Here is a 14,008-nt window from a genome sequence, read left to right on the forward strand (position 1 = left end):
GTCACAGTTCGTCTTCAGTATATGCTGTAATTCTAAAGAAGTCAGCTCTGATGCCAGTGAAGGAATGGACTTGTTAGGGACAGGGAGAGCAAGCAGGCAAAGAGAAAGCAAGCTTCCTTCTTCCCTGTCCTTTATATAGGTGCCAGCAGAAGGGGTGACTCAGATAAAAAGTGGACCTCCCCACCTCAAAGATCTGGATTAGAAGTATGCCTTCCTGCTTCAAATGATTTAATTAAGAAAAAAAAAATCCCTCACAGGTGTGCCCAGCCAGAATTTTAGCTAATTCCAGATGTAGTCCAATTGATAACCAAGACTAGCCTCACACACATTCAGTTGACGAGCAGTGGTTTAATTCATCTGCTACTGTCTGAAGTATTGAATACACTGTTCATGTGGAGTGTGATGGTTCTGTCTGATCCACCAGAGGGCGAAGAGGCATCCTATCCATCTTAGCCCACCAGTGCTGTTTGCACGTTGGAAGCGCCATTGTTCAAATGAGAAAGCCAGGCTGATAGAAATGACAGAAATCTGCACATCACTGGCGAAGGCAGGGGGAACACTGGACTGCAGCAGAATTGACAGCTCTTGATTCTGCCAAATCGTTCCGGTGTCTCTGCCAAAATTTTACCCTCCCACCAAGGGAATGCATTTCTTTTAGATTTTATAATGAAAGTAATTTCACAGAAAATGCCAAACTTGGCCCTGATTCCTGTTTCCCAATATTTATAATTAGAACAGATGATCGCTGTTTGGAATTAGAAAATTAGATTTCATTTTCATTTTGGTCAGAAACCAAGGATTATATTTGATTGTTTTATTTCTTAAATTGAATCTAGAAAATCTTTTTTTGTTCCCCCCTTAAATCAAATGTGGTCTCCTGTACCCCAGGGTAACTCACACTTGCCGAGTAACTGAGGTTCTGTCTCTTCTCCTTCTCCCAGTCCTGGGGTAACAGTCATATGTCTTCCTGCTGTTTATGTCATGCTGGGGATCGAACCCAGGCCTTTGTTCATGTTAGGTAAGCACTCTACTAGTGGAGCTACATCTTGAGTCCCTAGGAAATCTTAATATACCTTTATTTTAAAGAAAAACCTCATCTATTTCCCCTTCCCAGGGTGATCCATGCGTCCCTCTTTGGATCTTCCTTGTTAGCTAGCTTCTCTGGAGTTGTGAGTTGCAGTCTGGTTATCCTTTGCTTTACTTCTAGTATCCACTATGTTTGTCCCTCTGAGTCTGGGTTACCTCACTCGGGATATTTTCTAGTTCCATCCATTTGCCTACAAATTTCATGATGTCATTGTTTTTCTCTGCTGAGGAGGCCTTGCCTTCTTTTGGGGGGAGTGGACGGTGGGTTGTGGGAAGAGGCTAGGGGGGAAGGAGGAGGGAAGAGGGGGATCTTTGCTTGGTCTGTAACATGAATGAAAAAATTTTCTTAATAAAAAAAATTACTAGTAACTGGAAATAGGACACGGAGATCCAGAAAATGTAATTTGGCAATAAATGCTGTTTTCAAAAAAAAGAAAGAAAGAAAGAAAGAAAGAAAGAAAGAAAGAAAGAAAGAAAAGACTTTGGATGATGTGAGAATTCTTCAAGTATATGAGTTTCAGCAGGATTTTTTTTTTGTCTCCAAAAGTTTATAGAAAACCAAGTAGATTTAGAACCGATATTGGAAATAATGTATGTATTTTTGTGTTTCTCTACTTTAAAACCTTTTATCTGTATGCTAATTTATGTAAACAAGTAGTAAAGAATAGAATTCAGGAAAACCCTGGAATTCAGAACTTAAATTTGATAAAAATGAGTAAGAATGAAAAAAAAAACCCTGTAATTCTTCTAGGTACTAAACAAAACAGAGCTCTAAAAGAAAACAGATGCATGAGATGGAAGGGTCCTGCCCATAATGGTTACTTATGGATGCAACATAGATTGCAGCCAATTCTTGCTGAGTCCATTTGTGTTCACAAACCCATCTAATCCCTATAAGAATCATATGAGGGCTGGAGAGATGGCTTAGCAGTTAAGAGAGTTCTTGTTGCTCAGTCATGAGGACCAGAGTTAAATTCCAGTACTTGCATAACAAGCCACGCATCCTGCAAATGCCTGTAGCTGTCCCTGAGAGATTCGATGCCCTCTACAGGGCTTGTTGAATACCTGGGTGAGCATACCCTCAGACAAACACACACAAATAAGATAAATTATAAAAAAAGAATTGTATTAAAGATGCAAAATCGTTGTCTTCATTTTCCGAGGACTAGGTTGATGTACTGATCAAAAGTGAGACTAGAATGTATTTGGCTAATAGCCCACACTCCTCACTGATGCTGTGTGTGAAGGCAGAAGGATGTTCAGTATGTGATAACCTAGCGCTCACATGCTTAACTTTGTTTTGTTACTTTGAACCTTGGAAAGTTTTCTTTCATTTTCAAGCCCCCTTTTCGTTTATAGAAGGAAACAGGCAGAAACTTGTGATTTTTAAAAGAAATGTATGGTAAATAGTATTACTGGAAAGGCAGGAATGTTTTTGGTCTTATACTTTGTTTTGATCTTTTTATTATGAGTTATTTTATTTAAAGGATGTGAAACTTCAAACAGCAGCTGACAAGAACCCCCAGCCTGATTCCTCATCACCACATTGAAGGTTTTGTTAACTTAAGCAGTTCACGAATGAGGTGGGTGTCAGAAGGTCCTTTCAGAGTTCTCAGTACAGCTTGACATCCTGTACATAAAATTAAGGGCACAAGATCAGCCTCAACCAAAGCCCCATGTCAAGTCTTTGCTGTAAGCCCCCTAAGCACCCCTTTATGCTGTAGTCATGTGCCATCCCCAGGAACCCTCACAATTCTTTATAGGCCCTAGAATCTGGATGCTGGCAATAGCCATTTTCTAGTCAGCCACTAGGCACTGGAATTGGAAGCCTAGGGAAAAAAAAATTGTTCTTTGTAGATTTGCAATTTAGAACAGGCCACCATGATAGTGCTGGCTGTCAACTTCATGGGATCTAAATTGGCCCTAGAGACAAACCTCTGGATATGCTTGTGAGGGACTTTCTAGACCATTTTGACGGAGGAGGGAAAGCCTATTTTGACTGAGGTGGCACCATACCGCGGACTGGGATCTCAGACTGAACAGAAATGGGGAAGTGACCCACCAGCAGCCTTCCTCTCTCTGCTTCCTGACTGTGGGTGTGATGTGACCAGCTGCCTCATGTACTTGTTGCCCTGCTCTCCCCACCTCGAGGGGCTGTACCATAAATCCTTTGTTCCTTAAGTTCATTTTGTCAGGCATTTTGCTACAGCAAGGAGAAAGGTCATTAATCCAGCATCTTACCCATGCAGTCAATGAAGTAACTAATGGATTGATTGGTGTTTCCTAGGCAAAGCTTGTAAGTCAGACTGGAAATCATTGTCATCTACCTTACTGCATCAGGGTCCCTGATTTAACTGAAACATTTTCAAGTGTGCAGCCAATCTCTCTCCAAAGACCACAGGGAGTTTTTGAATACATGTAGGAACACACCCAAAGTGTTAAAAGTGCTTTCTGATTTTAGGGTCTGTCCACTTGAAGCCAAAAAGTAGCTGTGACTGCCCATCAGGAGGAATGCAAAAGCTTTTTGTATTAAGGACAGTGAAACATTTTCACTGTGCAGTTTATTTAAAAAAGTGCAAGGGTTTGGCTTTGTAGGGGAGATTGTCATGGGCAATTTTACTAATAGCTTGTAGGTATTGAACAAAATTATATTCCTTAGATCTGGGACTTAAAAAAAAAAACTGGCAGACTAGGAACATTCTTAAGGAGACAGGCATGGCCGAATCAAATTGCTTTCTAGAAAAGTGTGAAGCATGATTTGGATTTGCTCAAGTGCCTCCAACCTCCAAAAGTATTGCTTTGCTTAAGGGAGAATTGATGTACTTTGTTTTAAAATACAAACAGGCACAGTGTTTTAGTTCTTCCTGGAGTCCCCTGGCCCATACATGTGAGTTGACAATTTGGTGGTTTCAGGGTTCATAGCGGCAGATGAACGGTCTGCTCAGGTGGAACTTGTACCTGCATATGCTTTTCTCAGGGAAGAACAGTACGTAGCAAATCTTTCCCTAGTAATGGAACACTCAGTACAGACAGAAGCTGGGCTTCAGGTGGGCATTGTCCAGTGGTTGTTAGAAAGCCAGCCCGGGGCCTTTCGTGATCTCCTCTAACAGGCACAGTTCATAAGAGACTTTCATCATTAAAACTGACTTTGTAGCTCCAGTGTCAACAGGGACGCTCAAGGGCATGTTCCCCGCTGTTGGCCACACCCACAGCTCTTATGGGAAAAATGATTGGAGATGAAAGGGTTATGGAGTCCCTGGGCATCCTTGGTCCTCGGCAGAGTCATCATTAACTAAGACCATCTGGTACCTTTGTTGTTTGTCAAGGCAATTCTTTTTTTTTTTTAAATAAACATTTATTTGTTAATTGTGTGTATATGCACCACATCCTGCATGCCTTAGTCCTGGAAACCTGCCTGGGGTGATGAGGGAATGAAAAGACAGACAGACAGACAGACAGACAGACAGACAGACAGACACACATACACACACACACACACACACACACACACACACACACACACACACACACACTGATTGTGCTCATTCTGATGAAGCAGCACTAACTATACACTGACTCAGAACCAAGTTTCTTATGTATAGCATGAGAAGGAGGGGTTAGCTAGTCTTGGTAAGGAGGTCTTTGTAGAGGAGGAGTCTCAGGTTTTAGTCATTTGGGAAGAGGAAACTGTAGTTGCTACTTTTTGCACACACTGGTCAATTATTCATAAATGCTTGTACTCAGGCCAGAGGAAGGTTTTGCCATGTCCATGATCCTCACCTGGAGGAAGACTTTGCAAATCTCCATGGGTCTGTGCCATTCATTGGTCCTTGTCAATAATACACCTTCTCTTAGGGTTTTCTTGGCCCCCCCAAATATGTGTATGTGTATGTCTGTACACATGAGTGCTGGTGCCCATGGAGGTCAAGCTCCACCTCCAGTAGTGACCTTCCCAATGTGGGTGCTATGAACCAAATGTAGGTCCTTTGTAAGAGCATCAAGTGCTCTTAACTGCTGAGCTATCTCTGAAGCCACATCAAGCCAGCTGTTTTGAGAGTTTGGAGCCAATCTTTTCCACAGCCTATTCTCATTACAATCAAGGGCCTCTGCCCTGCAGATAGGGTTTGGATTCCATAGTTCCAACCTTGGGTATTTTGGAGAAAGATGGTGGGTTGCCCAGCCTTTTAATGTCCATCAATTGAGAAGCATTCATGCCCACAGCCTCAATTCTGTGTAGCTCTCAATGTCTGGTGCACGTTGCCCTTCAGTACTGTCCTGCAGAAGTAGAAGCAAGGCAGTGATGAACAAGGACCATACTTGATCAGGACTAATTAATTAGGCATATCTCTTGTCCTCACCTTACTTGCTCTCCAATCACGTTCTCTACTTAAACCTAAACCTCCTGTCACTACCCTAAAGATGAACTTGGATGTCACTGAACACCTTTACCAGTCCCATTTGACAGTGGGGCCACATTGAATAAATCTCTACAACTCACCATTCGTACGGTCTCTTCAGTTGATATATTGGGATGGGTGGTTGAGTTGAGACTACGAGTACCATTGGAGCCCATCTTTCACTTTAAAAATCTCTAGTAACAGTTAAAACATGAAGGAAAGTAGAATTTAGGGTCAGAATGTCATTTACCAAGTAGAGGGGAAAAAAAGATGAATCTTCTCTGGTCCAACTCTGTAAACCATGCATACTGCTTAAGAACAAAGTCAACTTGCTATTTTAGTTGTTTATTGAAAAGAACATTTGGCCCAGAAATACAGACAGCAGCCATTTCCTTTATTTAATGCATTCTCTCATAACGAAGAGGCTTAATGTTGAGAATTTCATGTAAAACCTACCATGAAGTCAGCGTGCTTTGAAAATTCCTCTAATTCCTCAATTTAGTCTTCTATAGTAGGAAATCTATAGGGACTTTAAACCACTGTGAGATTTTATTAGTGAAATCTGCTTTACTTCCTTCAAAGGGCTTGTTAGGTAAATTATGATGGCTCATATTACTGGTCATCTTGGTTGGGGCAAGGGATGCTCAGATGGCTGGCTAGCTGTTGTTTCTGAGTGTGGCTGTCAGGGTGAATGCTGAAATCAGCATTAATATCAGTAAGTTGAAAAAGTCCAACCCATGCAGAGGAAGGCTGGATCACTTCTGCCTTGGTGCTTAGGCTGGAAGCCGGTTGGTTCTGGATGATTTACATCTAATGAGACTGGAATCTTACACCACATCCAGGCTGCCTTTCAAGGCTTGAATGAATGTATTTTTTTTAGAGCTCTTGTGTGCAGTGTATGGGTGTGTGTGTGTGTGTGTGTGTGTGTGTGTGTGTGTGTGGTGTGTGTGTGTGTGTGTGTGTGTGTGTGTGTGTGTGTATGTATGTGTGTGTGTGTGTGTGTGTGTGAGTGTGCACACATGCATTTGTATGTATGAGTGGAAGTGTGTGGAGGCCAGAGGTAAATATTGGCTGTCTTCCTCAGTAGCACTCTACATTATTTTTTGAGACAAGATCTCCCACTGAACTTGCAGCACAATTTTTCTAGATTGGTTGGTCAATGAGCTTCATGGATCCTCCTACCTCTGCCTCCTCCAGTCCTAGGGTTACAAAGAACACTGCTGTCTCTCCCTTTTATGTGGGTGCTGGAGGTTGAATTCAGGACCTCAGGCTTGCATGGCAGGTGCTTTACTGAGTAATTTTCTCATCCTTCCTTCTGTAGCTTTTATATAAAATTATAAAAGTAAATGCATATGTGTAACTATTCTATATATCTCTATCTATTATATATTATTAGTACAAACAACAAAACAAAACAAAAGAAAACAACCCACAATTCTCACCTAAAAGGGGGTAAGAGATCATTTAGTCTGAAGCCACATATGAGTGAACATAGCCTGGGAATACAGACTGAGGTTATTCCAAATTCCATGCTCCACTCTGGTACCAGAACAAAGAAAGTCAGAAATCAAGGCACTTTTCAAATTCACTGGTGGAAACATTAAGTAGGTGGTTACAGGAACGGGGAAATCTCAGCTGTAGGCACCAAATGTCATCGATGATACTCTTAACCTTTTGCTTGGTGGAAGCTAGGGTTTTGTTAATATATTCCGAAAGGTTTTTTTTTTTATCAGTTAAGTCACAGGATGTTAAGTCAGACACAGAGTGGGCAAGGATTGTCTATTAGGGGGCCAAACACAACCCAGGATAATTGCAATTAGGCTCTGGATCAGCAACACTACAACTTCTCCACAACCAGTAAAGCTTTAATCATTTATCGGTTTTGTAGAGATTCAGTGGAAGGTGCAGTATTTTTCTGAGAATGCTCCCCTTCCCATGCTATTTTGCTGGAGAATCCTAACACAACAGTCAACAAGATATTTGACTGGAATTTTGCAAGTGAATGTCTCTTCTCATTTATTGACATTGTTCATGATTCCTCCTTCTCTAAGAGATCTGCCTAAGTAAGTTGTTGACATGTAGCCAGTCCCAAATTTAGTAGCTCACAGATCTTTGTATTTGTTTTTCTTGGCAATAGACAATGAAAGGATAGAAACTCAAAGAATAGGGTGGTTGTAGGATTAATGGAAGAAAGTGTTAGGAAAGGTTAAATATAACTTTAATATATGAAGGAATAAATGCATGAATCTGACTTCCTGTTGTTATTTTGGCTATTTTGGGGGACCTGCCACCCAACTCACAAATAAATCACACATGGAGGCTTATTGGCTTATTCTTAATTATGAATGCCTGACCTTAGCTTGGCTTAGTTTCTTGCCAGCTTTCCTTAGCTTAACTTACCCCATCTACCTTTTGCCTCCGGGCTTTTCCCATTCTTTTACTTCTGTAAATTTTACTCTTACTCAGTGGCTTGCTGTGTAGCTGGGTGGCTGGCCGCTGGAGTCCTCCTCCTTCTCTGACAACTTCTTCCTCTTCCTTTCTCCCAGAATTCTCCTTCTATTTATCCTCTCTGCCTGCTAGCCTTGTCTATTTCTCTCTCCTGCCTTACTATTGGCTGTTCAGCTCTTTATTAGACCATCGGGTGTTTTAGACAGGCACAGTAACACAACTTCAGAGTTAAACAAATGTAACATAAACAAAGTAACATACCTTAAAACAATATTCTACAACACTGACTCTAACATTTATGAAGAGCACTGAATATACAGAGGATTCTCATGAATAGGCATTGGTAAGAACAAATGGAAGGAACTAGTGGTTGTACTAAATGGGAAGAAGTGGCTCTTGGTTGCTGGGTGCACTGGATTACAGGTATGCCTTCACAAGGTCCTCTGTAGACTTTTCCTGAGATAGAATTAGTGTTACATTTTATATATCAGGGTTGTTCAGAGAAACAGAACTGATCTCTCTCTCTCTCTCTCTCTCTCTCTCTCTCTCTCTCTCTCTCTCTCTCTCATACACACACACTAAATATAATATAGTACATTATATATTATATTGGTTACTTTTCTGTTGCTGTGATAAAACCCAGGACCAAAAGCAACTACCAGAAGAAAGAGTCAGAAGAGTTTATTTGATCTTACAGTGCCAGAGGGAGTCAACATGGTGGGTGAGGCATGGCAGCAGCAGGCAGTCAGAACAGGAAGATGGGAGATCACATCTCAGGTAAGGCAGGAAGCAGAAGGCACACTGGAAACAAGCTATAGACTCTCAAAGCCTGGCCCCCATGATGTGCTTCCTCCAGTAAGTCTCCACCTCCTAAAGGTCTCATGACCTCCTCAAGTGATGTCAGCCACTGGAGACCAAGTGCTCAAACATATGAGTCTAAGGGAGATATTTCCTATTCAAATCACCACAGTAGTTAGTAAAGGATTTACTCACATGTTTGTACCTGCTAAGAAGTCCCTTGATCTACCGCCTAAACATAGGAGACTGCTGTAATTCATTCTGATGGTGAAGCCTGAGAACCACGGTGGGCATTGGTGCAAATCCCAGTCAAATGGAAAATAGGAGATGTTGCCCTTAGCTAGCCAGGGAGCCAGGAAGAGCTCCCCATTGTTCTTTTGTTCAGATGTCATCCACACTGGGGAGGACAGTCTACCTTCCAGAAGCCCCTAACTCACAGACTAACCTCTCTTTCCCAGAAAGACTCAGGAGTAATAGTTAATCTTATTTAGTCAACTTCACATAAAATTGATCACACTTTTCTTTTCCTTTACTGCCAAAGGGCAAGTTCATGATTTGGCTTCACAGAATGGAAGCAGCCCTTGTCTAAAGTAAGTGAAAACATTGAACAGCCAAGCCAACACAGAAATAATTTCTGGAGACTCATCAACCACAGAGGATGTTTCCCCATACGATTCCTAACTGTCTGAGTTAGCTACAGGGTGTTTTGGAGGTGGGATGAAGACAGGAAGAATCTGTGAGTTTCTGTTAGTTTCACCTCTAGGAGTTAAAAATACAAAGATTGTTAAATCACTAAAATTAGAGCCAGCAACATGTCAACAACTTATTTAGAAAGCTCTCCTAGAGAAGGAAGAATTAGAATAGTTTCAAAAAAAATGAAAAAAAGATACTCCCTTGCAATATTCTAGTCAAGTCTTTCATTACTGTATCTATTAGGATTCTTCAGAGCAATCTCTCCCCCCGCCTCTCTCTCTCTCTCTCTCTCTCTCTCTCTCTCTCTCTCTCTCTCTCTCTCTCTCTCTCTCACACACACACACACACACACAGAGGAAACTATGGTGTTGCTACCATTGTCAGAAGAGAATTCATGTACAGAGTGCAATTTGAAATTAAAGAAATACATTGGCATCACTGGTTCAGCCCCTTCATTAACGAGTTGTTGCTGAAGTAAGTGCTTCCAGGCTGCAGGTCTGATCTTCTGAAATCACACTAGTTTGCTATTTGTAACCCTGAATACTGATGGGTAGGTTCATTACTAGCTCATTGACTGGTCCTGAAGTGGATGTAACCTATGTCCTCCCACATTTGGAAAGAACGTGAATCAGCTGTATTCTGGGTACTAATAATGCAGGGGTTGGAGGAGTTGTAATGTGAGAAAACCTAGTATCTGGAAGAGAAAGAGATCCAAGCAGAGACACTTTGTGGAGAACGAGGATACATGTCTAGCTCCTCTCCTCATTTTATGATTTTCTTGCAGAGATCATTTTCTAGATTTTTGTGAAAGGGACTAGTTCACATCTCTTGAAACACTACAGAGAGAAAAGGGCCCAGCAATGTCTTGAAAGCTCCAGCTTTGTTCTATCAGGAGACAAATAAAACCACAGCAGGCAAAATCGGAACAAAAATCCCGCATTGCCTACTAAGCTTTTCAATTACTCTCCATTTTCAATCATAACGGTGTGCCTTTGAACTCTGACCATGTCCCACTTCCACCCCCAACACCAGCAAAACAAATACCCGCTCATTACCTAAAATCACCAGGTCCAACATCTTTATTTTCTTATCAGAGTTTATTGTTATACATATGAGGTATCATGCCACTTTTAGAATTATATTGAGGGTTTTTTTTTTAATTTAAAAAACCCAGAGGAAAAAATGTTCCCAATAATTTTCATTCAATGTGAATGACAAGAATATTATAGCTATAAACATTGAAATAACCATTTCATTTCTTCCTGAGGAAGCCCCATATTATAAGCAATGAAAAGAATTCTATACAAAGCTAGTTTGAAATCATGTTCCCTCTCATTCTTTTCTCATAGGTTTCTGTTATTTTCAGGAGAGCATAATAGCCAGCTGGAACTCCCAGTGTGAAGCCTGTGGGTGTTCTCTAGAATTTGGAGCTGTCTCTGTGACATGCGGAGTGGTCAAAACCCTTTCAAAGGGTTGCTGTTCCACATGGCATCAACACGTACTTGTGAGTGAGCAGGTCTTGGTACCCTCTCTCTTTTTATCTGATTCATTATAAGTTCTATTTTTGCCATTTATTTTACAGGCACTGTCTACCTAGACTAAAGGATGTCAGTAGCCAATTTATCCAGAGGTTCAAATGTGGAGCCACATGTGAACTCATCTCCTCGCCCCCTTCACGAGCTGACACGCTGTTGCCAGTGAGACTGCAACAGCTGGAGCTGCCAGGTCTCACGACCCCCTTGAGCCAATTTTCTTAAATTAATGGACATGGAAGTGAAGGATGATTGTCCTGCTGGGTTTGGCAGGCGACGCTTCCAAAGCCGCAGCCGTAAGAGGGAAGGCTGATCTCACCATCTTTTGCTTTTGCTTCTCAGTCAGGGTTCTTAAAATTTGGTTGTGTGTTCAATTCTTTCTGGTAAGTGCTTAAAAATGACTGTGTTCTGTGAGTACATAAAACATGGGAAAACCTTAAATAGACAAAGCGATAATCGTGATGTGTCTAAGGAAATACGCGGTGAGGGGAAGCATTCCACTTCTGTTTCCTAACTGGTAAATAACTGAAAGAGTACTTTTGTGCACTATAATGACAGTCCAAATCTTTAGGTCGTTGACTTTCTTGCGTATCTTTTTTCTAAAATAAAATTTCTTGTAAAATACTTTCTAAGAGTTTGTGTGGTCACAGCAGGGCATGTACTACTTAATATTTACACATGTGTCAATTACAATACAAAATTAGGTAAATATTAACACAGGAAAGTATGATCTACTGTACTCTTGTTTTGAATTCTTGGCTCACATGTTTAATTTAAATTGAATATATTTCAGGAGCCAGGCTCATCTTTGCACTTCTGTGCTTGTTTTTACAGATAGACTACGACTATGCTCGTGGGATGTGGAAGATATGTGAGACAGTCTCAAACACTGGACTTTACCTGCTCAGCTGTCTCCACCTTGTAGCACAAGAATCACTTCAAATATTAGATTAAAAATTGTATATTAATTCATTTTTACATTAATCCTTACATTATATAATTTCCCTTGGGATCACCGGGAAAAATGCAGTTTTTCAATAATGTAAGTCTGAGGACTTCAGTAAAGCACCTCAAGGAACTGAGTTTGTTCAGTAGCTGCTCTGCACATTTAAAGGTCGGTGTGTCGCAGAGAGGACACTTCCTGCAGACTCTGCTTGTGTTTCTCTACAACTGAAGGTGACCCACAGCTTACAGCGGAAAACACAGTGTTTTCAGTGGCGTACCTTTAGATGCTCACCATCTCTCTCTCAGAGGACTTAGTCAGGGCTCTTCCATTGGTACTCACTATTTTGATGTAAAAATAGGTTTCTCTTTGCTGTCTGACAAGTTTGCAATACAGAGCTCCATGAGCACGACTGACTATGCACAAGGAGCCTTAGCTCCAGCACTTCCTTTGCTTCTGTTTAGTGGAGACAAAGCCGGTACACCACTTCCAGTCTCTGGTCTCACACAGTCACTGTCTATGCTGGCAGTCTCCCCCCGCCCCCACGCTTTTGGAATTTTACACTGTGACATTTATCATCGTAGAAGATACTTCACAGAGTCAAAACAAAAACAAAAACAAAAACAAACCATTTTACAGTCAAACAATGGTCCAGAAATCTACGGAAATTCAACTTCAGTTGATATACAAAATTGTAAATATTAGTGTGACACGGAACTGGTGTGTATCAGTGTTTTGTTTCTTTGTTTTTGCTTTTTAATTTACATTGGTTGCTGCTGGGCTTCCTTCCACACGAGTACAGAGTGGAAGGCCACGGGCCGCGAAGCTTCTTAAAGATACTTTATACGCCCCCACTCCCCACAGTCATCCACATGCCAGCACATGGAAGGAGCCTTGCTTGTTTTTCTTGACGAAGAGGTATGTGTTTGACAGCTTTTTGGTAGCTTCTGTGAGCTCTGGAGGAGATTCACGTTGCTTCTCCACGCTACCTCACCTTCTGCAGCTCCTGTCTCAGCCATGACGGCAGAGGCTGTCCCAGCCTGTGCAGCAGCTTCGAGAGCTCCACGTTGTGCTCCCGGTAGTAGCTGGACAGAAACGCTCTGCTCTGAGTGCGGAGGGGGAGAAACACATACTTTATTTTACTATATTTCATGCATGTTGACTCTGCTGAAATAAGTGCCTCCTGTACCAACTATGGGTCAAAATTTGCACGAAGCACATGGACTGCGTTGGTAATACCCTATGACGCTCTGCTTTCTGTCCGGAGTCTGCTGTAGCCGAGGCGACCATTGCAGTGGGAAAGATTGCTGCTGCAATCATGCTGCATGCTTGTGTTTCCAGCCCTCGGTGGAGCCTCGCGTTTGGGGATGAATTGCGTGAAGTCACACACTTTACTTCGTTAGGTAAACTCAGTGTGTTTACAGAGTAACCTCGCTGGCATCCACGTCAACATTCCGAAAAGCTGACTTTTTTTCTTATTAATCTAGACTAGCACCAATTTTGTAGAGTATCTCAGTTTTGTCTAGGTAGAGCACAGGGAACTAAAACACCAGGATACACCTGAGTGCCTTCTGGTAATTATACATGGAAGTAGCTTTGATGTGAAAATTAATATATTTAAATTTTTTTATTGAAACAATGGGGGAAATTACCTTTTGACATGTTTTAGTGTATTCTGACTGTTTTCACAGTGATCTGATGGTGTATTTTGATAGTCCCTCAAATAGAATAACAGAATTAGAATTCTTTTTTTTTTTTTTTTTTTTTTTTTCTGAGACAGGGTTTCTCTGTGTTGTTTTGGTGCCTGTCCTGGATCTCACTCTGTAGACCAGGCTGGCCTTGAACTCACAGAGATCTGCCTGGCTCTGCCTCCTGAGTATTGAGATTAAAGGCACAGAATTAGAATTTTTACAAAGTAATCTCATGAAAACAGTAAGTCCCTGTCTCGCTTATGTCTTCTGTACAGACTTTAATTGTGACCTGACCAAGGTCCTGTCTATCAGACTGGCACAATGCACTGTCCCCCAAACATTTAAAGATAAAAATTTGTTAAGTAAATACAGATTTCTGAGAAATTTTGACCACCTCAGTATTGTCAGTTAACACAATGT

At 41.4% G+C, this 14,008-nt stretch overlaps 1 protein-coding gene across 2 annotated transcripts in view; it reads right to left on the reverse strand.

The window, feature by feature from the left end:
- Positions 1–10,485: 10,485 nt before the first annotated feature.
- Ndst3 (N-deacetylase and N-sulfotransferase 3) overlaps positions 10,486–14,008 on the reverse strand; it is a 154,820-nt gene continuing 151,297 nt past the window's right edge. For both annotated transcript variants that reach the window (XM_052730197.1, XM_052730198.1), the window contains exon 14: positions 10,486–13,002. In XM_052730197.1, the coding sequence (XP_052586157.1) occupies positions 12,883–13,002 (120 nt within the window). In that variant the 3' untranslated portion in view covers positions 10,486–12,882. The remainder of the gene's footprint in view (positions 13,003–14,008) is intronic.

The sequence above is a fragment of the Peromyscus californicus genome, unplaced genomic scaffold (assembly GCF_007827085.1).
Source record: "Peromyscus californicus insignis strain IS unplaced genomic scaffold, ASM782708v3 Scaffold_9__1_contigs__length_137607984, whole genome shotgun sequence".
NCBI lineage: Eukaryota > Metazoa > Chordata > Mammalia > Rodentia > Cricetidae > Peromyscus > Peromyscus californicus.